A 27256-nucleotide genomic window follows, 5' to 3' on the forward strand; every position below is an offset into this window, starting at 1 on the left:
GAGAGTGAAAAAGACAACTGTATTGGATTTACAATCACGATTTACAAAAAGGGTGGGGTGGTCCTGGGGGAAATGCTGCTCCGGCACCCCCAGATCCAGGCAGGGCCTCCAGGACAGCCTGTTTAACAGCTGAGGCGAGGACCTCAGTTTTCTGGGTCCCTCTGGGCCCTGGGCCCCGACGTCTGACGTCCAGCTTGACCTTAGAGGTGGAGCCAGTGATGGCCCTCAAGTCCACCTGGAGTGCCTGTGTCCCATGAGGAGGGCCAGGTGAGGTCAGGAAGGCATTGTACCGCTTTTTCTTCTCCTTCCATCTGGCAGACAGATACAGTCCAGGAACCGGCTGTGGGAGCTACAGGCCAAACCCAGGCTGTCTGAGGAGGCTAGGCTGCTGGTGCATGGGAAGGGGAGGCCAAGCCTCCACTGCCCCCAGTGGCCCAGTGTGGCTTTGTAAGGCACATTTGCGAATTGCTCAGGAGACAACACAGAGAACACCCGATGCTGGTGCCATTGGAAGGAGCTGGTGCTGACTCGGGCGCCCGGGCAGTATTGCTCAGGAGAAAGACGCTACAGTCTACAAAAGGTGGGTTCACCACACCCACTCCAGATGCCTTGGCTGCATCCTCTACTGGAGAGAGAGAAGAGCTCAGCTACAGCCCACGATCTCAGGCCAACGGGCTGCCCAACGCCATGATACCACACACCTGCATCCTGAGGCAGCTTTGATGGTCAGAGGTCTGTAACCTTATTCTCAAGTGCGGCGGCAATCTGCTGCAGGCGGAAGGCCAGTTGCATCTTTTGGGCTGCAGGGTCCTCCTCCAAAGCATTGATGATCTGGTGGGGGTAGGAGTGGGGTAGAGATGGACACAGAGGAAACCTGTCAGATCACAGGCTGGGGGGTACGTGTGGGCATGCTGTCCTGCATTTCACCACGGGGACCCGGAACATACCTCGTCATAGTACTTTTGTGTGTATTGGTAGAGCTGGTGTAGTGCCACGAGTGTGTTCAAGGAGTCTGTGTGAGCCTAGGGATGACAGTATTACACAGTATGAGGAGGGTGCAGGAGCCCCAAGGCCAGCCCCACAGAACCACAAGCTGCAATGTGTTGGCTGTGTGGCACCATCACAGACATATCAGGAAGAGGATCACATCCTGGTAAGGTCACATGCCGAGCCCACGCCCGTGGCGGCATCTGCTCAACAACAGCCAGCACAGCGGGCACCTCAAGGTTCTAAGCTACTCCGTGCCTACACGTCAGCCTCTACATACAAGAGGCTGTGTTCGCCACCTCCTCAAGACTCAGTTGCGGTCAAGGGAGCTTGCCTGACCAACATGCCACGCCCATTCAGCTGCCCTCTGCTCCTCTCGCCGTAGCATCTGCACTTCCATACTTCCATGCCCGACTCAACAGCAGCAGTAGCACGCCCTTGCTCTTGAGAAGCTCTGTGGCCCTTACCCGGGAAATCTCTGCCAAGTGCGTATTCATGTCCTGGTCGCTGACCTGCACCATCTGTCGGATGCCCTTGTAGTAGCTGCAGAGGGAGAAGGGGGTGGAGGGAGACAGGAGGTGAGCGCATAGGAAAGGGGGGTGCCGAAGCCTGGGGTCTCTTAGGGATTCCCGGTTGTCCCCAGCCCTCCTCCACATCACTTACTCCTCCACCATCTTCTTGTAGGTAGAGATCTCCTTAGCATACAACAGCTTGTTGCTTGGAGAGTCCTGTGGAAGACAAAAGCTTTGAAACTGGGCTAGCCTCTGCTACTCTGTCCTCACAGAGCAGTAGTGAGACTCCTGCTCACTCTGTGTAAGGCACTGGAGGCTGGAGACGGGGAGTGAGAAGGGACAGAAGTCCCGTGGGAGGCGAAGGAGACAGATCATCTTTGCAGCAGCCCCGAAGCCTTTGGTCACCTTCCGTCGCCTTCCACCTGCTCCTGCCCCAAACATACGAACCCACACGAGACAAGCTTTTGGTATAACCCTCACTCACAACAGCCCAGGAGTAGCTCCTCCAGGCCATCCCTACGGGCACTCCAGACTAGACCCTCCACCCCTTCCTGTCCATGGGCCACTGTCCCCAAGGAGCGCCCAAGCTTACTCACTCGGCTCAGCTTGTGCTCTGTGCGAGTACAGGCGTCCATGAAGGTTTGTGCAATAACCGACAGGGAGGCATCCACCACTTCATGGACATGGACATCGAAGATGAAATGAGGGTTCTTCAGGATGTTCACCCAGAACCGAAGTGGTAAACTGTAGCAGATAGAGGGGCAAGGGAGTTGAGGGGCTGTGCTGGGCTATGGCAGCGGGCAGACAGGGCAGAGCCTCACCTATTGGTCTTCCAGATATGGATGGTATCCTCGTCCCTGATGTCATGCTTCTCTGCCTGCTCGTCCAAGAAATCAAAGAAGTACTTGACTGCGGGTGGCACCGCGTGCCCAGGTGCCAGCACGCTTTGGAAGAAGTTGTCCACAAACTGCTGCAGTGTGCCCTGTGGAGGAGAGCGGCTTGGTGTGACCCCTGGGGCACAGCCGAGGCACTGGCGTTGTAGGAATGTGTTCCAGCAAGTGAACCTTTGTCTATTACCTTGACGGAGAGAAGCCGAGTCAGGTAGATCTCCGTGATGGCCTTGGTCCGCTCTTTCTCCTTCATGCTGCCACGCTTGGACTTGCCTTCATCTACCTCATCTGTCGGCCGCACCAAGTGCCATACGCGGTTTTCCTCTTCCAGAAGGGCATGGCCTGTCATGGGAGCAGGCAGCTAAGGGACCCAGTCCCAGTTCAAGTTGGTAGGTAGGGTCCTGGGGTCCACTAGGTGGCAGCAGAGGGAGAAGGGAGGTCTCTACAGACCTTTAGGGAGTAGAACAAGAGAGGAAAGACTCTCATAGACTCACGCTCCCCAGGCAGGTCCTGTTGGCTGTCTTCTGGCTGCTGGGAGACTCCCACCTTAGACAGGATGAGGGTGGCTCCATCCCGGACCTGAGGACAGAGTCATGAGGGAGGGTCATGTTCCTACTGAGGGGTCCAGCACTATGCCCCTGCGTAGGGCACCGCCCCCTGCCTAAGGGCACTGGCACTTACGTTGTAGTGCATCAAGGTGTTGATCCGCTTCCACCGGCCTTCCCGCTGAGAGGTGAGGTCCAAGTCAGACAGAATCTGAGCCGTGGACCCAGGACGCCATTCTGCAGAAGGGCATGGCTTAGTTTCTGGAACCCAGGGGACACACCCTGCCCATTCCCAGGCAGAGCTGGGCACACGGGCCTCAGGAACAGGTGGAACTCACCAAGAACCACACTGTCCGGCTTGGGCCAGCAGGAGCAGGGCTGAGTACGGTACACCTGGTCAATGATCTTCTCTTTGACCTGAGAGATGGTGTCGCAGTTGAGGACCTTAACTGGAATGGCATCGATCCCTTCATCCTGAACGATCACGCTCACCGTCTATGGAGGAGGGAACACAGAATGGGAAGGCCCAGCCGAGAGAGCACCCTCGTAACCATACCTCTGCATCACAGAGACCCTTCCCAGGGCAATTTGGCTTCACTCTGTGCAGTTCAGATGTGGAGTCCAAGTTCCTGGTTCCCTTCCCCTCTGCAGCCTCCGGCTCTGGGGACTTACCAGAGGCGCGTACTCCACATCATCCCCGAGCAGGCCCGTGTCATTGAGGGTGTACTTGGCCTTCTTCTGCACAGCGTCCACGGGCCCCTTCTCCACCTGGTGTTTGATGGCCTTGAAGAGCTTATAGAGGGGCTCACCTGCACTGTCCTGGAGCAAGGGGGCTGTGTGAGCGGGAGGCGCAGGACCCACAAGCACAGCGGGGCTGGGCCTCCCTCAAGGCACTTAGGCAAGCGTCAGGAGAGATGGCACCGATCCACCCACCCCTGGCTCTAGGGTCGGAGCTCACCTTGAGGTACTGGTACAGACAGATGGACATCCAGTTGGACAGCATCCTCTCCACCACTGTCTCAGACCTGAGGGTAAACAGATGCCTCACTTTCCAAGGCCCGGCTGGCTCCAGGAGCCCACCACAATACATGCGTGAGCAGAGGCCGTTATGGCCCCTGGGGGTGGGCATACCATCCAGAATGGTTAGGGAGCAGCTCAGACCAAGGATGGTACGAAGTGGGATCTGACTTTGTATCAGTCCAAAATAAGCACCCCCCACACACTTGTCATTCCCACAAACCTGCGCAGCATTAACTTGGGGTTCTTGGCCACCACATACTGCTCCATGAGCTCCAGGAAGAGCGTGCGCATGATGTCCGTGTAGTATTCCAGCTTCCCGTGCAGGGCCACAGTCAGCAGTGATGCAAAGTAGACCTTGGCCCGGGCTGAGAACTCGCGCTGATTCTCCAGGGTGTGGATGAACTGTGGGGCAGCCCAGGAGGGCGTACTTGAGCACCTGGGCTGCAGCCTTGCCCGACCCCTGACCTTACCCCTACCCCACCAGCTCCCCCTCCCCCTCCCCCCTCAACCCCCCACAACCTGCCCCTGCTCACATTGATGAGGAAGGACTTGCTATTAAGCAGGTTGGAGAACTGATAGAGGGCTTGCTCCACAATGGGCCGCCGTGACTCAGGGATGTCCAGTTTGCCAGTGATCATGACATCCTTGTCACCATCCTTGGATGGCAGGAAGAAGACGCGGTCAGTGTAGGTCTTGTAGTCCAGTGTGGGGATGCCAGCCTCGTGCACATCATTCGTCTGGTCCTCCATCTCGATCATCAGGTCTGAGAAGGGGATGCAAGCCAGGGTGAGGTGTGCCCTGGCCACCTACTCCTGCTGCACTTGCTTAACTGGGCTCTCCTGCAGTTTCTGGCCCCAAAGGGCAGCGATCCAGGGATGTTCGTAAGGGAAGCCTGTGGCTCTACCTGCCTGGGGGCAGTCCCTACCTGTGAATTCCTTCTTGCAGCGGTCACGCACGCTCTCTTCCAAGCCCTCCAGCTGGGATTTGATCTTCTCGTACTCACGCTCGGCCTGCTGGCTCTTCCTCCTGTCAGGCATAGAACGGTTCTCTGGTATCAGTCAGCTGTCGGGGTCAGAAGTGCTGATTTGGGAGGGGTGAGGGGATCGTTACCGGAGGCGGGACTCACCAGTAGCAATAGATGGATACCACAATGATAAACACCATGGGCACCATGACCAGAGGCAGGATGAGACTGAGTGGCACGTCACTCGCACGCGTGTCGTACTCCACCCGGCCTAGCACCCACTCTCGGGAGCCAAACTTCACCTGTGTGGAAGCTAGGGCTCAGCGCAGGCAGGTGTAGGCGGCGGTGGCTTCTCCCGAGGCTCCCCAACCCCTCCACAGCCCTCCCGCTCTCACGCACAATGAACTCGGGTAGGTTGTGTGCCGTGTCCCGCTTCTGCCGCCGCTTGGGTGGAGGCTGCACCTCCGGGGGTTCGCAGTACAGGTCGGTCTCAGTCAGAGTCTTCATAATGCAGCGCTCAGCACCTACAAATGCCTCAGCCTCCTCCAGCGTCATGGCCTTGTTCAGATTCGTTCCCTGGATGGGGACAGGTGGCGGAGGTCAGAATGGTCAGCGTGAGTCCCTCCCCCATGCCAGGTCCCCACACCATAGAGATCTTACCCGGGCATGGATGAGTTTGTTGACCTGCTTCTTGACACCACCTGTGAAGTTCTCAAAGGTGGGGTCTGCCACATACTCGAAGGCACCTGCTTCGGTCCTGAGCAGGGCACGATGACCGTCCATCTGTATCAGTGCAGTGAGGTTGTAAGCCTCAGGTTCTTCAGGGACAGCAGGAGACAAGAAGACGACCTTGGTGTCATTGTAGAACACGTACTCAGTGCCCATGACCTGTGGAACGGGTTCAAAAACTTCAGGTCCTTTGATGAAGATCTTGCTCATCCCTCCTGCTCCCCAGCTGCTCCTGTTCCTATTTGAACTGAGCCCTCAGCCCCAGGCAGGACTGACCGTCACAGGTTCCAGGGAGCCGGCCTCCCGCCGCCGTCGCCTCCACGACCGCAAGGGCTCTGCGATGACAACCATGGCAAACTTCTGGATGAGGCTGAAGCCCTGGCCAGTAACATTGATGCTCCGGCCACCACTGGGGGGTTGGGGAGGGGCATGCTTCAGTGAGTTCAGCTCAGCCAGCTTCCGGCTTCCACTCTACTAGTCATACCCCAGGCAGGAAGTGGCAGGGTGGTCATGTGCATCAGAGGGAGAAGCGAGTGGGGCAAGTGGCCCTGCTCTGACCCCCGCCCTCTCAGTTCTGAGGAGGAAGACCATCAGGGTGCAGTGGGGTTTTCCAGAAGATTTTTTCTCCTGCCCTGCCCAGCCCAGTTCTGCCACATTCCTCAGGTCAGCGGGCGGGGGTAGGGAGGGCACTAGCCAGGAAGGGGAGAGGCCGAACCTGACAAAGCTTCTCAGTGGCTCAAAGGCTCTTAACACCGGGTTCTCGCAATAGGTGAAGGAGATGCCGGAGCTGGGCACTAGGGAGCCCCCGTAGGAGATTTCTAGCGTCACCTGGCCTGGAGCCAACTGTGGACCTGTGATACATTGTAGCTGTGCTCCAAACTTCGTCCTAGGGTGGGAAGTGCCAGTCAGTCCATCAGGCCAATTCCACTGCCCCATCCAAGGCAGACCCAGGCCTTACCACCCTCTCCCCTCAGCCAGGCAGGCTCAGCAGCCACGGGCAACACATACACTTCACAAGGGACGTCATTGAGTGTCACCCGCACATCCTCCTTGGAGCCTGTGTCCAGGTGAGTGCCATTGATGGTCAATGTGGTGCCGCCTGCCTGTGGCCCTTGTCGTGGCTCCACACTTTGAGGCTGGGGTTGCTGAGAGCAACACACACACACACACACACACACATAGTTAGGGCCAAGGACTCAGGGGTCACCAGAGAGTGATTATTGTTAGAAGCCGACTTGCTGGGGTCAGCAGCAGAGGCTGGACACACATCTCGGTCATGCACTTACTTGATAAGTGAACTGGACATGTGGCGGTGAATGGCCGAGTTTCCCATTAACATCCACCTCAATGCCTTCTGTGAAGGGCGTGTCCGCAGCCTCGATCGCACACACAATCCTGGTGAGAGACACGCAGAATCCCTTCAGCTCTTTACCACTGTTGCAGCTGCCCAGCTGCTGGGGGCCCAGGCTGATGGGAGTTCACTCACCGGGTAGATACAGAGTACCCTTTTGGTTCAAAGGCACAGTTCCGGCCAGCCACAGTGATCTTCTTGACATCATCTGCTTTCACGCCCAAATTGGACCCATGGATAGTGACGAGGATGCCCCCACCCAGTGGGCCTGTCTCAGGCTGGATCTGAAATCGGCAGAGCCGGGTGCATGAACGGCTTGGGAAAATCAACATTTAGGGGGGTAGGGGCACAGGGCAAACGGTGACAAAACTCACTCTGGTGATGACTGGTGGTGGGCACTCAGAAGTGACATTGCTGCATAAAGCTTCATACACACACCTGTTCTGCCCACTGCACCACACACACCTGTAGGCAGGATCGGCAGCCAGACACAGGCTACAGTCACTGCGGCCAAAGGAGCAGTTGTAGACAGTCACTGTGGAGGAGGAGGTATAGTTAGCCTTTGTTCTGTTCCCTGCCCGCCTTCCCCAATCCCACCTACCTTGTAGCTTGCTGTCAATGTTCTTGCCAAAGGACTTAACATACAGGTGAAGAGGCAGCGTCTCATTAGCATCATGGGATAGCTGCATGGGACATAGAGGCAAATTGTACTTCTTGTCCCTCTGATACCAAAAGCTTTGGGAATCTCTCTATTGCCCAAAGTCAGTGAAGGCTGCCAGGTAGGCAGGGACACACACCATGAGACCATGAGTATGTTCAGGGACATAGGCAGAGCTGCTTGGAGACCACAAGGCACAGGGCAGGAGGGATAAGACCATGGCTAGGCTCCAGTCCGAGGGGTGATATCCACCCACCCTCCAGCCCTTGCTGACCCTGGCTAGGCTCCAGTCGAAGGGGTGATACCCACCCACCTTCCAGCCCTTGAGACAAGCAGCAGTACCTTTGGGGTCCTAAAAGAGAAGGCGCCTGACTCATGCATAGTCACGGTCTCTTCAAACTTCAGCAGGTCACTGCCCACAAACAGGGAAGAAACCTATGGAGAGTGAATCCAGTCAGCATTCTCTACACAAGCTGGCTAACTGTTCTGCCCTCTGGGGCACAGAACCCATGTCCCCAGAAGCTCCCGAATGTCCCACCACCCAGTCTGTCCCATGCTCAGGTGCTTCTGAAGACCCTTTGCCTCCCTCTGTAGCAACAAGCCCGGCAATTTGGTTTCTTTAAACCACACAAAAATATTATAAGAATGCGCTTTCATTTTAGTCCCAGACACGGGGCTGCTTTGGACCGTCCACGGAAGCGGACTATGATTTGCCTCGTGCTCTAGTAGAGGCACAGTTTGCTAGCTACAGAGTATTTTCTGCGATTGTGTAACATTTGGAATTCTGGGAACTTTCCAGAGAGTATATAAATGCCAGAGCCCTGAGAGGTGGGGGTGTGTGGTTTGATAGTAATCATGCTCAAAGAAGAAACAAGTGGGAAGAAATTAGATTTAGGGATCTGTTTTTGTCTCTGTCCTCTATGCTTCTTTCTCTCCTGTGTAGTGATAAGGGATGAGGGATTAAAGAATGGGAAAAAGAAGCCCCCAAGCAGCCTCAAGCAAGCCCCAACCCATCCACCAGCTAGACTTCACCCCAGGCCTTCTCTACCTTCACAGTCTCCAAGTTCTTGCCCTGGAAGGTCACTTCTGTCTCATGGTTCATGGGGATGACCAAAGGGCTAGGGGCCAGGAACTGGGGGCAGTTGTCCTCCTGGGAGAGAGCAAAGCTGGTAAGGTGAAGTATTTCTCATCACGATCCATCATCCTAACCACAGTTCTATATCTGAGTGGCTGGCTCACCATGTGGGCACGTATGATTCCCTCCTCTGGGTTGGGTGAAGCCTCCCGACACTCGTAGTACTGCAGGTCCCATTGGCAAGTCCAGCGGTTGCTAGCACAAGAGATGCACCTAGCAGGAGGGTCAATCAGGATGTGAGGGGCCTGGAAGTATGAGAGGAACCCAGGGGTGGGGTGGGGACCTCAAAAGGTATCCAGGACTCACGGCAGGTTCTCCTCCAGGCTCATAGCCTCTCGGCAGTCATAGAAGGGATACTGGTGGGAGGTGAGGAAGACACTGCCACTTTTTAAGAGGAGCTGGATGCTCACATCAACATGGTCTGCAGAATACAGGTGGGAACAGGGTCATGGTCAGCTATGGCAGAAGGGTGGAACTGGGCCTCACCCAGTGCCCAGCCGAGAGGAAATCTATTCTGGGGCCATGGGATACAATATGGACACCCCAGCCTTAGGCTCAGCTGGTCTGCTGCATACTCAGCTGGCCTGCTGCTGCTTGTCAAATCTGGGCTTTGGTGTCAGCTCCCAGGGCTGGGCTCATCTTTCTCCCCTGGGTTTGGCTGCTTTTGCACCCTCCCTCTGTTCCTGCAAGTGCTGAGGGCAGTGGAGGCTCCTCCGAGTCTGGGTGGGAAGGCCTCCCTGGTTCCTGCTCACATCACATCATGGCCTCACTGACTTGTTACCCCCAACACTCAAGAGACAGTCATAGCACCTGTCTTAGCCCAGATTGAGGCCTTCAGCCTCAGGAGACAGCTCCAGCTGCCTCAGGCTGGACACAGCAGTGAGGAGGGATGTCTGTGCAAATAACTTGGCAGGGGAATCCAGATCTGGGTCTCCCCAGAACAGAGCACTCAGCCTTCACCCAGTCTAAGACTGAGGTACTCTCAAAACTGGGATTTTTTTTTTCTTCCCCAACAATAGCGGCCTGCACCCGGGATTGACTCACGCGTGGTGCTCAGTGATCTAAAAATGTGAGAGTAGAGCATAGGAAAAGCTGTGTGCCGGGAAAAGGAAGCTGTGCAGAGGCTGAAGGGTGAGGGCTCACCTTGGCCTGGTGGTGTGCTAGGGATGCTGCTTGGGGAGTTACAGATGACAGTATCATTCTCTACCCGGGCAGAGTGGGGCGGTGAGTCACCAAAGAGGCACAGTAACTCATCATCCTCCGTCAAGGTGGGTAGGGGGCTGACAGACAGGCGCACCTGCAGGAGGAGGAGATCTCAAACTATGATCTCTGATCCCAGCACCACACTGCTCCATCTTGGTGGGGGAAGGAGGTGGGAGCAGGGCTAGGTTTCTATTAGAGGACCTCCAACCCTGTTCTGAGCATGTGCAGGCTGATGACCCCAAGAGTCCTTAGAACCTGACTCTGCTTGGCAACCTGTGGTTTCCTTCTTGTCTAAGCACCCAGCCAGCAGCTGTGTAAGGAGAGCTCCACCCAGCCCAGCATAGCACTCACTACATGCCTGCCACCTGTCACACACACCTCTCCTTGGGCCCGCCGGCTCATGTTCTGTGGAAAGGCATCAGTGATGGCCACACAGGACTTCTCCCGGCTCCACAGCCAGTGTCCGTTTTCCTCAGCCCGTGAGCACTCGGACTTCCTGGTACATCTGCAGGGACAGACAGTATCTCAGCTCCAGTACTCCTTGGACCCTGGGCCACTGGAGCAAGAACAAACTGCTCACCGTCCCTCGATGACACACCAGCCACAGTAGGGATCTTGGGAGTCACGACACTGAGCGCAGGTTACATAGCTCAGGCATTCTTGCACTGGGAGCCGGAACACCTAAGAGGTAAGACAGCAGGGCCGTGGGGGGACAGGACTTATTGCATAGGCCACCACCTTACATGCTAGACTCCTCGAGGACAAGTGGTTGGGACTCTCCTGGGCCAGCTTGGCGGTGGAGATTCATAACCACCTCCAAGCTTAGCAGGATCAGAAAAGGAAATCTTGTTGAGAGAAGGAGGATTAGGGATGTAGCTCAGTGATGAGGCTCTTGCCTGGCAGGCAGGCATAAGATCCTAGTTCTAACTCCTAATGCCAAAGGTAAAACCCTTGCTTGGGGATAGCAATGGTGCTATGAAGACTCAGAGACAGGAGCCCAGACTCTGGCCAACCATCCAAAGCCAGGCCCCACATCCCCCGTAGGCCCGTTGCACAGTGGCCTCCTGGGGCCATCTTTAGGCTGACCTTGTCCTGGGTCATAGCATACAGACTGGACAGGTTTCCAGACAGCGCCAGGTCCTGCTTGATTTTCTTATTGATGTCTACCGGGATAGAGCCGTACTCTGCAGAAGTGCCGTCTGGGGCAAGGTACACCTGCGGACACCAAGACGGTCCATGAGAACGGGGCGTCGTGGTTCGTAGGCCCCTCCTGGAGCCTCTCTGCCTAGGCCAGTACCTTGAGGATCCGGCCATCTGAGGTACCCAGGAAGGCGACAGTATGATCGTTCTCGGCAGTTACTGTCACTGCTGTCAAATTCAGGCCCCCACGGTGCAGCAGGGCTGTGGTGACGAGTCCATCACGACTGCCCAGTGGATAGGGCAGGTGCTCCGAGCCACATGGGAAGCTCTCGCTGGCACCCTGTGGATCACAGCATCAGGACGGGTCCCTGTCTCCTAGGCTTTTCCCTACTAGGGCTCCAAGCTAGAGGAGTCAGACCTATCCTCCACAATACCCGAGGGGGAAACATACACCTATGGCTATGAACAGGCAAGACACGTACTATCAGATGACCACCACACTGGATGTCTCCATGAAAGGGCTTGTAGAAGATAGCACGGCCTGCCTCTCGAGCACCCGTGTAGCAGGCATTACGACTGGCTTCCATCTTCTCACGGACTTTAGCTAGTGGGAACACACAGAGGCCTGCACCAGGTCCCCCAGTGCTCCGGCCATCTCTGCTGAAGACGGCATAGAGTGCCCTGCCGGCACCGGATGTGGCTACAGAAGCAGCTAGGCAGGTACCAAAGGCAGAGCTTTGGGGGTCACTGGGATCCAGACATTGCAGGTCCATCTCTACATAGGAATAGTAGGAGGGGTCGTCTTTGCACATGCGTGCCAGCAGGGTGCGGTTCTTAGCAGGATGCTTGTCTTGCTGGTTAAAGACGAAGAAGACATAACGGTCATCTTCAAAGGCTGCGACAAACTGTTGAGTATTCGTGGACAGGTAGCCAGCCTTGAAGGTGGTGTGGTCTGAATAAGCCTCAAAGGCCTCCCGGCCCTCAGCCCTGTCCAGCAGGCGGGTGCTCACGATGATGCCGTTGTCATGCGGCCCGTTGCCTTTGCCCACAAACAGCACGCGTTCACCATCCGGGCGCGTGGAGGTCACTAGCCCCACTGTGGCCACTCTCTCGTCATTGCTGGCCACAAAGGACTTCTCGCCACTGCCGTCCTCGTAGAAGAGGCGCACGGAGATGTTGCTCATGGCGCGCAAAGCACAGATGCCCTTGAAGAGGCTGCCACACTCCACCAGGCGTTTCCCAGGTGGGTCCAGCAGCAGCAGCTGATTGACATTGTCAGTGAGCACTGCTTCATGGCACTGGCTAGGCTCAATGGGTGGTGTGCACTTCTTGTTATCCATGAAGGGGCCTGTGACCACATGCTGCTGGACTTGCAGGTCGGCACTCAGCTGGTAGAGTGCATTCACTGCCCCAACATACACCACACCTGAGGCCTCATCCACAACCAGATGGTTCAGCTCTGTCTCACTGCGGAAACTCTCCGGCTTTCGGGACCGGAGGCTCAACCCTAGGCCCGTGAGACCTAGAAAGGTCAAGGCCCAGAGTGGTAGAGCCATTGCTCCCAGGACTCTGTGGGGAGAGATAGTCAGGGTTAGATAACCTGAGGTTTCTCTTCATTCAGGCCCTGCCCTGAATGTCCAGAATACAGGCCAGAGAGGGACACAATCCCCTCAGGGAGCACCTGAGATCTCAATAGCTCTAGGAAGACTCTTGGCTATTCATACATAGTCTTCTCAAGAAGCTACAGGTGGTCTCAGGGTCCAAACCGCAGACTTGTGGACAGGTAGATCCATATGGCTTGAAGCCAGGGCTGCAAATGAAGGCCCATGCATATGACCCAGGGAAGCACCATCTATTTAGGTCCACCTCCAGAGCTTGGTCCAAGATAGCACCACCTCCATTCATAGCTCTCTCCATTTGCTGCCTGCTGGGGAGAGTTAAACAGCTCTAAGTCTATCAGTGCAGAGGTGTGCGTGTGTACACACACGTGTGGTGTGTGTGTGTGTGTGTGTGTGTGTGAGAGAGAGAGAGAGAGAGACAGAGACAGAGACAGAGACACAGAGAGAGACAGGGAGAGAGAGGGAGGGAGGGAGAGAGAGAGAGGGAGGGAGAGAGGGAGAGGGAGGGAGAGATGGATACATGCACTAAGAGCCTGTGTGTGTGGTGTGTATGACATGTGGGTGCTTATTCTGTCTAGAAGCCTGGGTCAGGAGTCCAATTGAAGGATCTGGGTTCAACTCCCAGCACCTACATGGCATCTCATAACCATCTGTAACTCTGGCCCCAGTGAATCAAACACCTTTTTAGCCTCCACAGGGGGCATGCGCACAGGTGGCACACAGATACTCCATGCCAACAAAAACACGCATGGCATTAAATGAAAAAGGCCTACCTTAAACATCACCTCATACCTACCTTATTCTCCATAGACACTACAATTTAAACATAAAGCGATTCTAGGTTCACACTCCCCAGGCTCTGTAACTTTCCAGTTATAGACGAAGGAACAGTCACAGAGAGGAAGTAGCTGCCTAAAGGCAGCCTGGAAGGGTGGGGCTGGGTGCTGCCCTACCTCCAGCTACTACACTTACTCTCTCCCTAGCTGGTATCCGTCTCCTACAGAACAGAAGGACCCTGCTCTGCCTGTTGCCAGGGAAGGCAGAGCTGAACTGTGGGTAAAGGCGAGCATGCTGGACCGAGGTCGTGGCTTTTCCTCAGGAGCTCTGCAGCTCTCCAGCTGCCCTCCATTTCTATTCTGTACCTCTCATTAGCTTCCTCAGACCTCAGAGGTAGAAGCAACCAGGGAAAAAGCACATTTCCAGTAGAAAGTGTGATGCAAGAAGTCAAGTGCAAGGACCTTGTTAGCAGCTGAGGTCAGAGAGAAGACAGTGGCTTTGGTTAGAGGCAGGGAGGCTTCGCAAGCCCTTTAAGACCCCCAACTTAGACCGTGCCCAACCCAGTCTAAGATTACAAGGCTCTGCTCAAAGCCTGAAGAAGCAGCCACACACCACCTCCATGGGGACAGTGCTGTGGTCCACTAACCAGTTCCCATCCCAGCCTTCTCCACGCAAGTCCACTCCTCACAGGCCACCGCACCGAGGCCTGATTGCTAGGCCAGCTTGTTCGGAGCTTATGGATGTAGCTTACCCACCGCTCTAACTCACCAAATCACTGCAGCTTGTCAGCTCCCAGGAGCAGAGAATGAATGGAATGTTCCCAGCCAGGAGGGGGTGGAAGGGGGTGAGGCGTGGGCGTGGGCGGAGCTACAGTCTCAGCACAGCTGAAACCTAACCAGTCACCCTCTTACTTGTGGCTGTGCCAGCCTCCGCCCCTGACTTCTACTGGTATCTAAGCCCAAGGCTTGAACCTGGAGCTATCCTGCTAGGCGACCCCTCTACTCTTACACTGGACCCATAATGGCACCTTCTCCAACTGCCCTCCAGGGGCCTTCCTAGGAAATCTGCCAGGTGGACTTCTCTCTTTAATTTCTGGCAGGAGACTAGCCACCTCCTCTCGTGCTTGAAGCTCACACAGGGGTGTAGGATTCTAGGAGGGAAACTTTCCAGACATCGGGTCACCGATGAACTCCAGGCCCACACACCTGAGGGAAAACCTGCCTATAGAACTGGACCAGAAGGCTGTGGTGTGGCTCAGTGGCTTAACACTTGCCCAGAGTATATAATATTTTGACTTCCATCTTCAAGCACTCCCACATACCCAGATAACCATAGTGGGATAAGGACGTTCAGGCCTCAGTGTCTTCTGGGTGATAAATGGGACCTGGGCTGTGCTCTAGAGGTGGCAGCTCCCTTCTACTTCCTGAACAAACAAGGCCTTGAGTGACCTGCTCGGCCAGGCCCAGGAGCAAAGAGCACCTGACCTCTATGGTGCTCTGGCAGCCCGAGCTGGAGGCGCCAGGCACAGCCAGCTAAAGCTTCCTGCCACTGATGTTCCTGGAATGGGAGGGCAAGTGGAGGAACTTCCTGTTTTGGACTAGATCCAGGACCCCTGTTTGCCTAGCTGGTGGGGATTTCCTCAGGGGTACCAGTTAGCCTCATGGTGGCTGAAGTTTGGAGCTATACAATCCAAGAAGACACATATACAGAGCTACAGCCTCAGAGTCCCAGGATGATTTTCAGCACTCTCTGGCTCATTCCATGGACTCACCAAGGCTCCAGTAGTCTCCGTCTCTGTTTTAGGCTGGCATCAGGGCTTGCTAGGAGACAAAAGAGAGATAGAGCAGTCAGTCCCTCTGGGTGGCTGTCCTGATACCGCCGGTCTCTATCCTCTTACTCCTGGTGAGGACCTTCCTTTACACACTCCCAGGCGTCTAGCCCAGCTTCTAAAGCAAGCTCATTTGTCCAGTCTTTGAAAAGCATGAGCAAGTCATGCTACTTTCTCATCTGCTCAGAAGTAGGCAGCTCTTTTCATTGAAAGTCTATCTGCTCTTTAAAACAAGATGTGAGAGGAGCAGTGGTGGTGCACGCCTTTAATCCCAGCATTTGGGTGGGAGGCAGAGCCAGGCGGATTTCTGAGTTCAAGGCCAGCCTGGCCTACATACAGAGTGAGTTCCAGGAAAGGCAGGGCTATACCGAGAAACCCTGTCTCGAAAAAAAAAAAAGAAAGAAAGAAAGAAAGAGAGAGAGGAGAGAGAGAGAGGGAGAGAGAGAGGGAGGAAGAAAGAAAGGAGAGAATGAAAGAAAGAAAAAAGAAAGAAAGAAAGAAGTGTAGCTTAAAGGTATGGCACAGCGCACAGTAAGGCAGAGGCAAGTGGCTTAGTATAAGGCCAACCTGGTCTACAGATTGGGTTCCAGGACTTTCTGGAAAAACAAAACACACACACACACAAAACAATAAAAATTCCACTATATGCATAACTGCTTTCTTCTGAAAAACATGCATACCCACAACAGGGCAACTCTACTTACTAGCTGTGTGACCTTGGGCAAGTTAATGTCTCTGTGCCTCATTTCCCCATCTGCAAAATGGACACAGTAATAGTAAATTAACACTAGAGTTTCTAAGGATCGAATGAATTCATTCATGAAAAGCTTGAGTGTTACACTGTAACACCTGGCAGACCTTCCTATACTATTTCTTCTAGTAGTCCTCCTTGGTAGCCCCAAGGGGAAGTACAGATCAGGGGAACATTTTAGTAAGTTTGTTGGAGGTAACAATTTGGCAACTTACCCAGCTGCTGGCCAGAGGATACACAAGGGGTAGGGGTGGGGGGAACTGCATGGCAAAGGGTCTGTGCGAACCCACCTCACCAAATTCTACCAGTGTGCTACCTCCTGAGTTCTCAAAACCCTCAATCCAACCGGAAAACTCTTGAAACTTTGAGGGCAGGGAGTAAGGTACACAAAACCATAGGTGAGACACCACTTCTTCCAGGCGCTGTCCACCTCTAACCCCACCGAGACTCTCAGCATGTCCTGTGCAGCAGTTTTCCTTGCTTCCACTAGCCCATTTCCTCCAACGGCCGACCCACACCTGGGCCTACGGTGAGTCTAAGTAAACTACCAGGCCCCACACTGCAGTGTCCCCAGCCCCTACAAGAGGCTGCACAGAGCACAGGGCATCTAGACTACCAGGCCCCACACTGCAGTGTCCCCAGCCCCTACAAGAGGCTGCACAGAGCACAGGGCATCTTTTTTGCCCCCAGGACTCAACACAGGCTTTGTGACATGAACCAAGCACACACTGTTCTTCAGACACAGCAGGCAAAACACAGGACAGTGTCAGCCCCCTGAGAGTTCACCTGCAACCTCTATGTGCCTGGGGGCTGCTCTAGTTTCCTCTCGCCCTGTCTCTCAGCTTCCCCTAGCTCTAGACTTCTCACAGCAGATCATCTAAGGCCCAGTTCCCTATTGGGAGTCTCCTGAAGGCAAAACCAAAGGAGGCTGGCCTCTTCTAAGCAACTTGCCATACATACTTCAGAAGGGTCTGATGAACCTTCCGCTGACCAGTCAGGGTCCACTGGCCAGTTGTTTGTTGTCTCCTCTGTCAGGATCCTCTGGGCTGACACTTCTTAGATGTGAAACTAATGTCACGGAGATCCTTTAGGTCACCACCACATCTTGGGCTGATGTTCCTTCCCAACCAGCCATCTCTGTCTCCTAGGAGTCGCCCTCCAACCCCCACTAACCCAGACAAAGAACGCTCTGGAGTTCTTTGTCTTCAAGAACTCACTACTAAGTGAGTGGTGATGCACAACTAAGGCAGTGGTGGTATATGCCTTTAATCCCAGCACTTAGGAGGCAGAGGCAGGTGGATTTGTGAGTTCCAGGACAGCCAGGGCTATACAGAGAAACTCTGTCTCGAAAAACAAAAACAAAAAAAGGAACTTGCTAGTAAATTAACTTCAAGAGCACACTACTCCGGTTCAAATCCAGCACTGCCTCTTTCTGGCAGTTACGTGGGCCATCTACAGAGCTGCTCTGTGCAATTTTCCTATATGTAAGTTGGGTATAACAATACCCACTTCAGAGGGCTGGGCAACTATTTATCCTCGGCAATCTGACCACAGTCACCCATCCTCTATGATCTTCACCAGGGGATCCCTCGGTGGGACACAGGGATGAGGCTGGGGGTGACCAATGGGAATACAATGTGAGGATTGAGAGCATTGGTGCCAGCTCCCAGGTCTGAATCTTAACAGCCTCTCCTCAGGCAGAATTCTGAGGGGCAACGGGGGTCTGGGTCTCTTGGACATCAACAAAAGCCCTTGGTCAGCTAGGAGCCCTGAGGCGTTCTTCTTTAGGTTCCTCTTCTCACCCTAGGCTCTCTTGATGTCGATGGGGGAGGGGGGAGGGGGGAGGGGGGATAGGGATGACAGGGAGTCAGCAAGCAGCCGGTTTAAGTTCCCTAACTCTAAAGCAGCCTCACAGGGCAGGGTCGGATAGAGCTGGGGTTCCTTTTCTCGCAATATCTTAGTATGAACGGCTTTTTAAGGCTCAGACCAAACCTAGGTTGACGCAGTGAGGTCCAACAGGAGAGCAGAGCTTCGGTCCCTCCAGGGACCAAGACAGCAAACCAGAGACACCAGGGACTGGCAGGGAGAAAGAAACGATTTCCACCAGAGCCGGGATTCTAACAAGTAGGGTGGGAACTGCACCACCCTCAGGACCGAACAGGGGCGCCTGAACAGCGGACCACACTCGGGGCCCTGGGCCTCAGAAAAAGCGAAGCTGCCCCTCCCCCGCCGCAGCTGGCAGCCATGAGGCGGGGCGTCCTCTCTCGGAAGGCTACGAAAATCTGCAATTAGCTGCGAGCGTTAAACAAATCAGAAGAGACAAAACAGGCCGCGGCGCCCGCAAATCCAAGCCTCCGCTGTTTTCAAAACAAGCCTGAGGGAGGGGCTGCGGCAAGGGTCTGTGCGGAGCTCGACGTCTCTCGGAGCACCGCAGCCACAGAGAGGGTACCGTACGTGGAACCGACGCGGAGATCGCATAGAAGAAGACCCCAAGGGGGACGGAGCCTGTGCCCGCGGACCCAGCTCCACCCACCTGGCAACCTGGTCAGAGTCAGTCCCCGCACCCCGGAGCCAGCCCTGGCCTCATTCCTCATAGACAGGCCCAGGTGTCAGGGCCCCCCTGTCCCCCAGCGCCGTTTCCACCAGACTCCTCCGGGATCGCAAGACGGTTACCTGGGAACTGTACTGGAGGCGGACCCCAGACGTGGGCGAGGACGCGCGGCTGAAGCTCCCCTAGGGACCTGGCCACGCCCACTGTCCTGGAACCTAGGGATCGGCCACCCCACCCCACCCGCGCTCTATTCAGGTCTGCTTCCACATTTTGGCCCTGCACCCCAGCGCACACCTAGAGGGAACACGTGGACTGAGCTTTTGGCGCGAGCCTCACCAGGTCAGGGAAACTCACAAGGCGATGGGCAGGTGGGAGCCCAACCTCGGGTGACAATGACAGCGGAGGCAACTGACAAGAGTCAAGAGCCGTTTCCCGGCAGTGCTAACCTGGCAGCAGAAACAGCCGAAAGCAGGACCGGCCATTACCTACCTAAGTCCTTCCAGCCGGGGAAGGAAAGCAATGCGCAGCTCCGCCCCACTGTGTAAGCTCCGCCCCTGCCCAGGGTCAGTCCCAGGCCTCGGGCCCCCCTTGGTCAGCAAACCAGGCACGACCTTGCCTTCAAGCAGCCTCAGGCCAGACCTCGGGGATATCCGCCCAGACTCCTCGAGGGAAGACCCAGCCCTAAGGAAACTGCGCCACCTGACCTGGAGCAGGGGTGGGGCTCTAGAGAAAGGCTGATGTGCTAACCTGAGTCAAGGCTCCGGAACAAGGACTCCGCCCATGCAGAGGGTGGCTACGGCCTTTCCCCACCAGTCCAAGCACCTAGATTACCCTACCTATCCTAAGCCCCATTCCAGGTTCTGGGTCAGCCCAGCCCAGGTTGTCCGCTCGCTTCCCCTCTCCCCCTGGGTGCATCCAAGCCACCTCTCTCTCCATCAGAGGCTTGATCACCCAGGGTCTCCATACCTGGCCCTGGCTCTCAAAGCCCAAGGACTTTCCTAAGCTTCCTCTTCCCTCAGAACCAGCAGCAGCCTATGAATGTTATGTGAGTACCCCACACTGTGAACCTTGGAGCTGGATGGCCTCTGGGTCACCAACGTTTTCCCCATCCCTCTATATAAAGACCCAGCCACCAGAGTCCTGCCTGGGGATGGCTGTACTTCACTCATTCTAGGATCTCCTCCCTTCTTTACGTGTCTACACTGCCAGCCTCCAGATTCATCATTTTGCAACAAGTCACCCTCTGTGGACTTACTGTGCTCCTGGAGGACCCCCGACCCCTCAAACTCAGCAAACTAAGGAAAGGGGAGGGTACAAATGGGTCCTGCTAGATGCCAGCCATAGGAAGGCTTCTTCTACGGGGACTTGAGGACCCAGAGCTGCCGGTTGCGATGTTTACCTTCCTATCCCACCTTTCTCCACTCCTGCCCCACCCACACCTCTTCTCTCCTTTCCCAGCTCACCCAAGAACCGGCCAGGTGCTGTTCACGGAGGCTGCAGTTGGCTCAGAACCAGTTCCACAGAGTCCCTACGAGGATTCAGTAGCGGTGGGGGTTGGGGGTGCGATTCAGTGGCATGGGGGCGGATGGGTGAGGGCCTGAGTGAGCGAGGAGCCCGACAAGGCCTGTAATCTCTCTGTCAGCTTGTCAGTGTCTCATCGGTCACCCCAGCCCCTCCTTCCCCCATCACAGTTGAACCCTACAATTAGCTTAGGGCACCTTGCCAAGCCTGGGTGCCAGCCACCACTCACACATGACCACACATGTACAGGCACACACATGTCCATGATGTTGCCAGATTCTCGCTGGCAGGAAGGTCTTGCCCCAACACCTAGAATCAATCCCCAAGCATGAACTAAGGGGGCTCTGGAAAGGTAGGATACACATAGGTCCCAATACTGGGTCAACCCAGGATGCCCTAAGAGATTTGATGGAGCTGGGAGGGCAGGAGCTGGCCTTGAGGGATGGAGAGGCATTGGTGAAGGGGTCTGGCAGGCACATGGTACTTTATGGAGTGCTGGGAAGAGTCTGAGGGCGAAATGGTGAGCAGTGCCCCATGTGCAAGTGACACAATGAGGCCAGCACTCAGGGCTTAGGAGGGAAGACAGCCTGGGGTTTTCCAATGAGGAAATGCCCAGCTCAGAGGGGACGGTATGTACATGGGGTTGAGAATTTGGAGCCCCTGGACCCACTACTTTCCTGTTTGGTGAGAAGCGTGACACACCAGACTCCCCCTCGAGTCCTCCAGAAGTCTATACGGTGCACCAGGTACACCTGGTACACCCGGAAAAAGTGAAGAAGTATGTTCCAGAGAATACTCCCGGGCAAGGGAGGTGCTGCCTTGATCCCTCCCCAATCCTGACAGAGGTTTGTAGCCCTGAGGCCTCCCAGGGTGATACTCCAAATCCAACCTGATCTTAAGTGGAGGCAGGGAGGCTGAACCTTCCACTCCTGAGGTCAGTGTAGGGAACTGTTTCTGAGGCTGGAAGAGTGAGCCAGTCATTCTTAGAGCCCCTTCCTGTTCTGTCAGCTGCCCCTCACCCCTGGCAGATTACCCAGCTCAATTTAAAATAGCTTTTCCTACTTGCTGGGCAGGTGTCCTGGTATCAAGTGCGCAATGATGGAGCAGAGTACGACCAAAAGCGGGTTTTACTCTCTGTACCAAGGCAGCTACTATCAAGAGGGCCCTCAGCTTCTGCACCGCACAAATGCCACCTGGTTCTTCCCAACACACACCCATACCCTATGTTGGCGCTGTCTTAGGAGCTTGCTCAGGTAAAGGTTAGAGCCCTTGAGGATGGAGTGACAGTCCCAGCGGGCCATGTGTCAATCCCAGAACACCCACTTAACCACAGTCACCCACACTGCCTACAGCACCTTCTACCATCGTCCAAGGAACTCTGAAATGGTCCAAGGAAAACTTCCACACGTGATGTGGCACCACAGGGATCAGAGGCATTCTTCCTAGGAAAAGACAATAAGTAGATTCCCAGCAGGTGGTGGTACACATCTCTGTGAGTTTCAGGACAGCCTGGGCTAGTTTCAGGACAGCCTGGGCTACAGATAGTTCCAGGCAGCCAGGGCTACACAGAGAAATCCTGTCTCAAAAATAGCAGCAGCAGCAACAACAACAACAAAAACTTAATAGGCTTCTAATGCATCCCCTAGACCTTTGGCACGAACCCATCAGTTCTACAGGTGGATCAATGCAGTGCCACACAGGTGGTATGTTGATTCAGAGGCCACAGATAGGAGCAGAGCTGTGGAAAGAGCTCTGCCTAGCTGCACACACAGGAGACCCTCTTACACCGTCCCTGATGAGTTCCCAAGAGCTGTCTTGATACAGGTAAACCACCTGAAAGGCCAACATCAAAGTTTTTTCCTTTCTTTTTCACCAAGAACTCCCTCTCAGGGGAAGTAGTGACCAGTTGTGCCAGAAGAACACACACACCACACACACACACACACACACACACACACACACACACACACACCTCCAATTAACTGCCTGATCCCTGTGTCCAGACAGGACATACCCCGGATCAGGCTGCTGGGCTGCTGGCAGAGCTGGAGTTAGAACTAAGGCTCAGCCCCGGGGGCCTACTCCTTCCCCCTTTCCTGTCCTTAAGTCCTGGAACCAGAACCCAGCTGGCACCAGAATGGGGAACTGCTGGGTTTCTCAAGTCCAGGGACCTGAGGGAGATGAGGAAGAAAGAGGGTATGGGCACCAAGCCCGGCCCTGCCCCCAGGCACAGTGTCCCAATCGAGGTTGAGCCCCTTCTGTGTGCAGTCCACTGGGACCCCAGGCAGCTCAGGTGTGAACTCAGCCAGTCCTTGGGGACGCCCCAGGGAAGGCTGCCAGCCATGAGGAAGGCAGCGAGCCAGGTTGGGGGATGGGAAGACACTGGGCTGCAGAGGCGGGACCAGAGAATGACAAAAGACAGGAAATAGTGCTACCAGCTCCAAGTCTGGACCAGCTTGAGCTTTTCCCTAAGACAAGATTGTCGCTGTGAGGTTGGTACAGATCTGCTCCAAGGAGAGAGTTCACCATCCTCGACCACCTGGACCCTGTCTAGGAGTTAAGTCCAATCACTGTCCTGGGTTCATGAATTTCAGAGGAAGGAAGGACCCTCTGGATTCGGGTACAGGACCCCAGGGCCCCCCTCCTATCCTTTTAGATGCTCTAATAGGGTAGAAGGGTCAGTGAGGTATCCCAGAGACAGCGCCTGTAGTCAGAGAGCTCAGAAGAGGGCAGAGTCCCGGCTATGTCAACAGAGGGGAGCACTAGTCTCACCTGGGGGTAGGGAGCAGAAGCTGTGTCAGGGGATGTGAAACCAAGGAGAGGAAGAAAGAGGAGTCACATGAGGTCTGGGAAGAGGAGAGCTGGGGCATTAGCGCCTACAACCCTACTCCTACCCCCCCCCCCAACACACACTTCAGCCCTTCCCAGTCTATAATTAGTCAGAACCCAGCCCCGCCCCACCCTCAACCCCACCCTAAACACAAACAGCCATTAGTCGGGGGGGGGGGGGGGGGGGGGGGGGGGGGGGGGGGGGGGGGGGGGGAGGGATTACCCAACTCCTACCCCCTATCTAATCACCCAATGGCTTGGCACAGAAGGTTGGTGAAGCTAGCAGGGGCTTCAGTCCTATTGGCAAGCTAGCCAGAGCCTGGACTACCAAGCTTTGGTTGGAGTTCCAATCAACTTGCCTCCTTATCCTCACCAAGCCAATTCTTTTACAAGAGGCCCCCAACAGGGACAAAACGCTTACTCCCTGAATATCAAGAGCAAGGCCAGACACAGGAAGCAACTAGAGGGATAAGAGGGAATGTAAGGAGTGTCTGATGGCAGGGTGACAGTCCTCTGGGACAGAGAGATATGCATGTAGTGACAAGCAAGAGATAGTGCTAGAAGAGCCTCCCATCAGTGACCCTTAGGCAAGGGCCCAACATCCCCGAGGAACCATTAGCACTAACCATCAGGAGAGGTACTGGGCAGAAGACATGACATAGGGATGTTCTAGAATAGCTACAGATCTAGTAGGGGGGACATGTGACATATGGACGCCACTGTGGGCTGCCAGCCCAGCCCAACTCAATCCCTTCCAATCCAATCTCTTCTGCTCCACTGGCAGGGGCCAGGGCCAAGTCCCTAGGCTTCCTGCTCTTGGACCTCAGCTGCTGGCTCTCCCTCCAATGTGGTCTCCAGGCAGGCTCCCCCGGTAGCCATGAGCCTCAGGAGCCAACCCAGGAACATCCCAGTGGCTTCTTGTAGGGCCCCATATCTGTCCACCTGTGGGATGTCCTGACCAGTACCAAATCCCAACGAGGAGGGGGCAGATACTCAGTGAGCCTCTGGTCAATGAGAAGGCAAGAAGGTAGCCTGTGGTTCAGTTCTAGAAAGCCCCCAGGGATGTGCTTCCTTAGGAGTCTCTGCCAGTGTGTGACCCATCCAAGTATCCTTAAACACAGTATGAATGGATTTGGGAAGTGAACCGACTCTTCCAGATAGGTCTAAAGCACTTCCTCCCCCACGAGCTTTCTCAGAGGAGCCTGGGCATATTCCAGGTTGGGCAGGACCTACAAAGGAGCCGACCTTGAGGTCCTTCTCCAACACAAGGTGACACATGCCCTCCTACACCGCCCCTGACTGGTCTGAGCAGCCAAGAGAGGGAGGTGGTAGAGCTGCCTGGACTTGCCAACCCCGCCCTCCTGGAGTTTTCAACCCCGCCCTCCTGGGGTTCTCAACTAGCAGCCCGGAAGTGGGTCCCTCTCCCATGGCTGCTGCAGCCTCCCCTTCTGCTTCAGCCTCCTCTTTGGGTAGCTGGACTCTCTGGACTCTGCTGGATAATCCAAAATAATTCCTCCTTGGCAGGCAGCCCGTGGGGGAGGGGGGAGCTCACATTCCAAACTCTTGTTTTTCTAAGTAACTTCCCTCAGTTCCTGGGGCTAGAAACCTCTGGCCAGTCCTCAGGCCTCCTCACTTCCATGGGAGGGTGTGTGCAACTAGGTGGCCGAGGCTCTATGGTCTACCTGGTTATTAGTCTTCTCAAGCAATTTCCATACAACACAATAAGGTTTGGCACATTCCACAAAACACCTCATGCGTTGGCCCTACCTTCCTAGGAACTTCACCTCCTGACCAAAGAGCAAGGACTCATGCTAGTGACAGTTCAACTTTCTGATGACATTCCCTATGCACCAAGCTAGCATCCGGGTGTGGGATCAAGCTGACAGCTCCCACCCTCATGTTGTGTGTGAGCAGTCTGAGAAGTTCAGCTTTAAACCCATCAATACAAATTGAAGAGAGACGTTAAGGGGGCACTCCCCAAGGCAAATGAGGGCCCCCCCCCCCGAGGGCCTCCGTTCCTCAGAACATGACACTGGCTTTGGGACCTGGCTTCAGATACAGTTCTGACCACCACCACCACCACCACCATCACCACGGTGGCCACAATCCGACCTCCCTTCCTGCCTTCTCCAAGGAACTAGAAAAAGGAATTAAGTGACATGGCCAGAAACTCTAGGATTTTTAGGCTCAGAAGCCCCCAGATAGGGAGAAAGGACCCACACACACACAAACCTGCCACACAACCAGACCAGAGGAAGCAGTGAGATCTCCCTGAAGAAGGCATATGGAAGTGAAGGGCTGAACTGTGAAAAGCACCCGCAAGTTCTAAGCCCTCTGAATCCTAAGTGTCTCTCCAAACACCACATAAACGAACTACACTAGAAACTTACGGAGGAGACCTTGTCGGGAGGCGTGGGGCCTCACCAGGTACTACTGGGTGTTGGTTCTCTCTGTCTCTTTTCCCTGTCCCAGAAGGTGTAGGGACTGCTCTGATTGGGCACCCCTGTAAAAAGCCCCAGCAGAGCCGGGCGTCTGAGCAAGCTTAGCTTGAGAACTGGGGCCTGGAGGTCCAGCAGGACAGAGATGACTCGCTCTGGTCCATCGATTCGGCGGCGAAGAGGTAGGGACGCCGGCCGTGAGGGAGGGTTTGAAACTACACCGGGTCGGGAGCAGCTCCATTGGGTCGCGGGAACCCAGCCTGCCAGGCCAGTCTCCCAACATCCCGGCACAGAGGGCCTCGTCGCCCACCGGTGAGGCAGAAGCAGCCAGGCCCGGCCGATTGGAAAGACAGACAGACACGGGGCAAAGAAGGCAGGCCCGCCCCGCGTCGCCCTCCGCGCAGCGGCACTGCCCTAAGACCCCCGCGTCCGGGGGCGCAGGCCGAGGCCGAGCGACGTAGACGGCGAAGCCTGGGCCTGCGCGACGCCCCCACAGTTCCCGTCCCCAAGTGCCGTACCTGCTCCTCCGCAGCCGTCGCTCGATGGCGCCGGGGCCGCGCTCTGCGTTGCGCTCCAGCCCGCGCGGCTGCCATGGAGACGGGCCTTTGTGTGGCCGAGGAGGGGCCGGAGCGCGCGGGAGCCGCCGGCCCCGCCCCCGCCAGGGGAGAAGGAGGGCGGGGAGGACCAGGGCGGGCGAGAGGGAGGGACGAGACTAAGGGGTAGAGGGTGGGAAGGAGGGGCGGCTGGCGTCCCTAGCGTACCCCGCGTTTCCCTCGGCTCAGAGCCACTTAAGCACACCGCTTTGCTTGGAGATTCGCACTCGGTAGCAATCCGCGCTCCCTGCCTGCTGCAGTCCCGTCTCCCGTTCCCCCTCCCAGCACTTCCCACTGCCCCGTCATCAGTGGAGTTCGCTCAGGCTGGGCACCACCCCGGGAGTGCCCCAGGCCGAACTGAATGGCGCACGCGGCCCGGCACTTGTGGGTGGCTTCGGCTCGGCCAGATCGAGGCCTCAAGTGTCCTCTTTGAGATGGGCGGGGCGCTAGGAACCGCACCACTAGATTGGCAACAGGCGGACCACGCGCTCATCCCGTTCCCGAGGGTGAGGGCTGCTGAACCTGGATTCTTTCTTCTGAATCCCTAGCCGGCTGCTCAGTCTCCTTATGGAATGTTCTCATAGCTGGAACTCTGCCTCACTGTCCTCCTTCCCCGGTCTCCTGGCCCAACATATCTAGGCCTTACCGACCCCCAAGTCTTCAGTGTCTATAGAGTAGGACAGTACCCTAGGGTTCCTACTTCTGGCCTTCAAGTTGTCCATATTGTGGTTCCTTGCATTTGTAACATGGTGATCTGTCTCAGGACAAGGTTTGGGACTAGTCCCCAAACCCCAGCTCACATCCACCCTGGGATAGCTCTCTCTTCCACCGCAGACTTACCCTCCTTGAATCCTGCCTACTTCCTGTCTCCTTAGGCATCTCCTCCCCAGCTTTGGAGATCTGCCCCAGTTCTTATGCCTTCCCCAACCTGAAAACTTCACAAATCTGAGGACTTCACTGTGTCTTTAAGGAAGTTGAACTTGCCCCATCTAGAAAACAGCCAGGCTTGGTTGAATCACCTTCTCCCCTCCACCAACAACCCGGCCCCCCCCACACACAAGGGACTCCAAAATATCCAGTGATCTCAACACTAGACCCCCAGCACTAGACCCCCCTCTCTCTCCTCTCTCTCTCTGAATTCCAAAATATCCAGTGAGTAACAGGGCTGCAAACTTTGTATCAAAAATATTAAAAGACAAATACTGTATAACAAGA

General features: G+C 55.5%; 1 protein-coding gene across 4 annotated transcripts; it reads right to left on the bottom strand.

The window, feature by feature from the left end:
* Positions 1 to 26099, bottom strand: Plxnb2 (plexin B2). Of its 4 annotated transcripts, none has more exons than XM_031352611.1 (39): positions 25967 to 26099; positions 16063 to 16112; positions 15302 to 15350; positions 11617 to 12703; positions 11292 to 11474; positions 11081 to 11209; positions 10575 to 10675; positions 10373 to 10499; positions 9935 to 10088; positions 9098 to 9212; positions 8896 to 9004; positions 8705 to 8806; positions 7999 to 8091; positions 7600 to 7681; positions 7373 to 7533; positions 7134 to 7282; positions 6934 to 7042; positions 6656 to 6792; positions 6363 to 6533; positions 5924 to 6056; positions 5579 to 5806; positions 5318 to 5494; positions 5081 to 5220; positions 4880 to 4980; positions 4488 to 4717; positions 4175 to 4356; positions 3893 to 3959; positions 3607 to 3753; positions 3273 to 3429; positions 3071 to 3171; positions 2884 to 2968; positions 2577 to 2731; positions 2321 to 2481; positions 2096 to 2243; positions 1651 to 1715; positions 1455 to 1530; positions 948 to 1022; positions 702 to 831; positions 1 to 622 (listed from the first exon to the last, which is right to left on the bottom strand). In XM_031352611.1, the coding sequence occupies exons 4-38, from the start codon at positions 12688 to 12690 to the stop codon at positions 727 to 729; spliced, it is 5529 nt and encodes a 1842-aa protein (XP_031208471.1). In that variant the 5' UTR covers positions 12691 to 12703; positions 15302 to 15350; positions 16063 to 16112; positions 25967 to 26099; the 3' UTR covers positions 1 to 622; positions 702 to 726. The 4 variants fall into 4 exon arrangements, with proteins under 4 accessions (XP_031208471.1, XP_031208485.1, XP_031208478.1 ...); XM_031352625.1 differs by having other exon boundaries at positions 1 to 625; XM_031352618.1 differs by lacking the exon at positions 25967 to 26099 and adding an exon at positions 19150 to 19273.
* Positions 26100 to 27256: the final 1157 nt, after the last annotated feature.

Source organism: Mastomys coucha, unplaced genomic scaffold, assembly GCF_008632895.1.
Source record: "Mastomys coucha isolate ucsf_1 unplaced genomic scaffold, UCSF_Mcou_1 pScaffold11, whole genome shotgun sequence".
Lineage (NCBI taxonomy): Eukaryota > Metazoa > Chordata > Mammalia > Rodentia > Muridae > Mastomys > Mastomys coucha.

What these genes read in the sequence shown, in the direction of transcription:
- Plxnb2 (XM_031352611.1), bottom strand. Translation starts at nt 12,690, where the DNA reads ATGGCTCTACCACTCTGGGCCTTGACCTTTCTAGGTCTCACGGGCCTA. An exon ending in ATGCTATGACCCAGGACAAG is followed by an intron (nt 10,676 to 11,080) that starts GTCAGCCTAAAG and finishes CTTACCTCTTAG; the next exon opens with GTGTTCCGGCTCCCAGTGCA. An exon ending in GGGTACTCTGTATCTACCCG is followed by an intron (nt 7,043 to 7,133) that starts GTGAGTGAACTC and finishes GTCTCTCACCAG; the next exon opens with GATTGTGTGTGCGATCGAGG.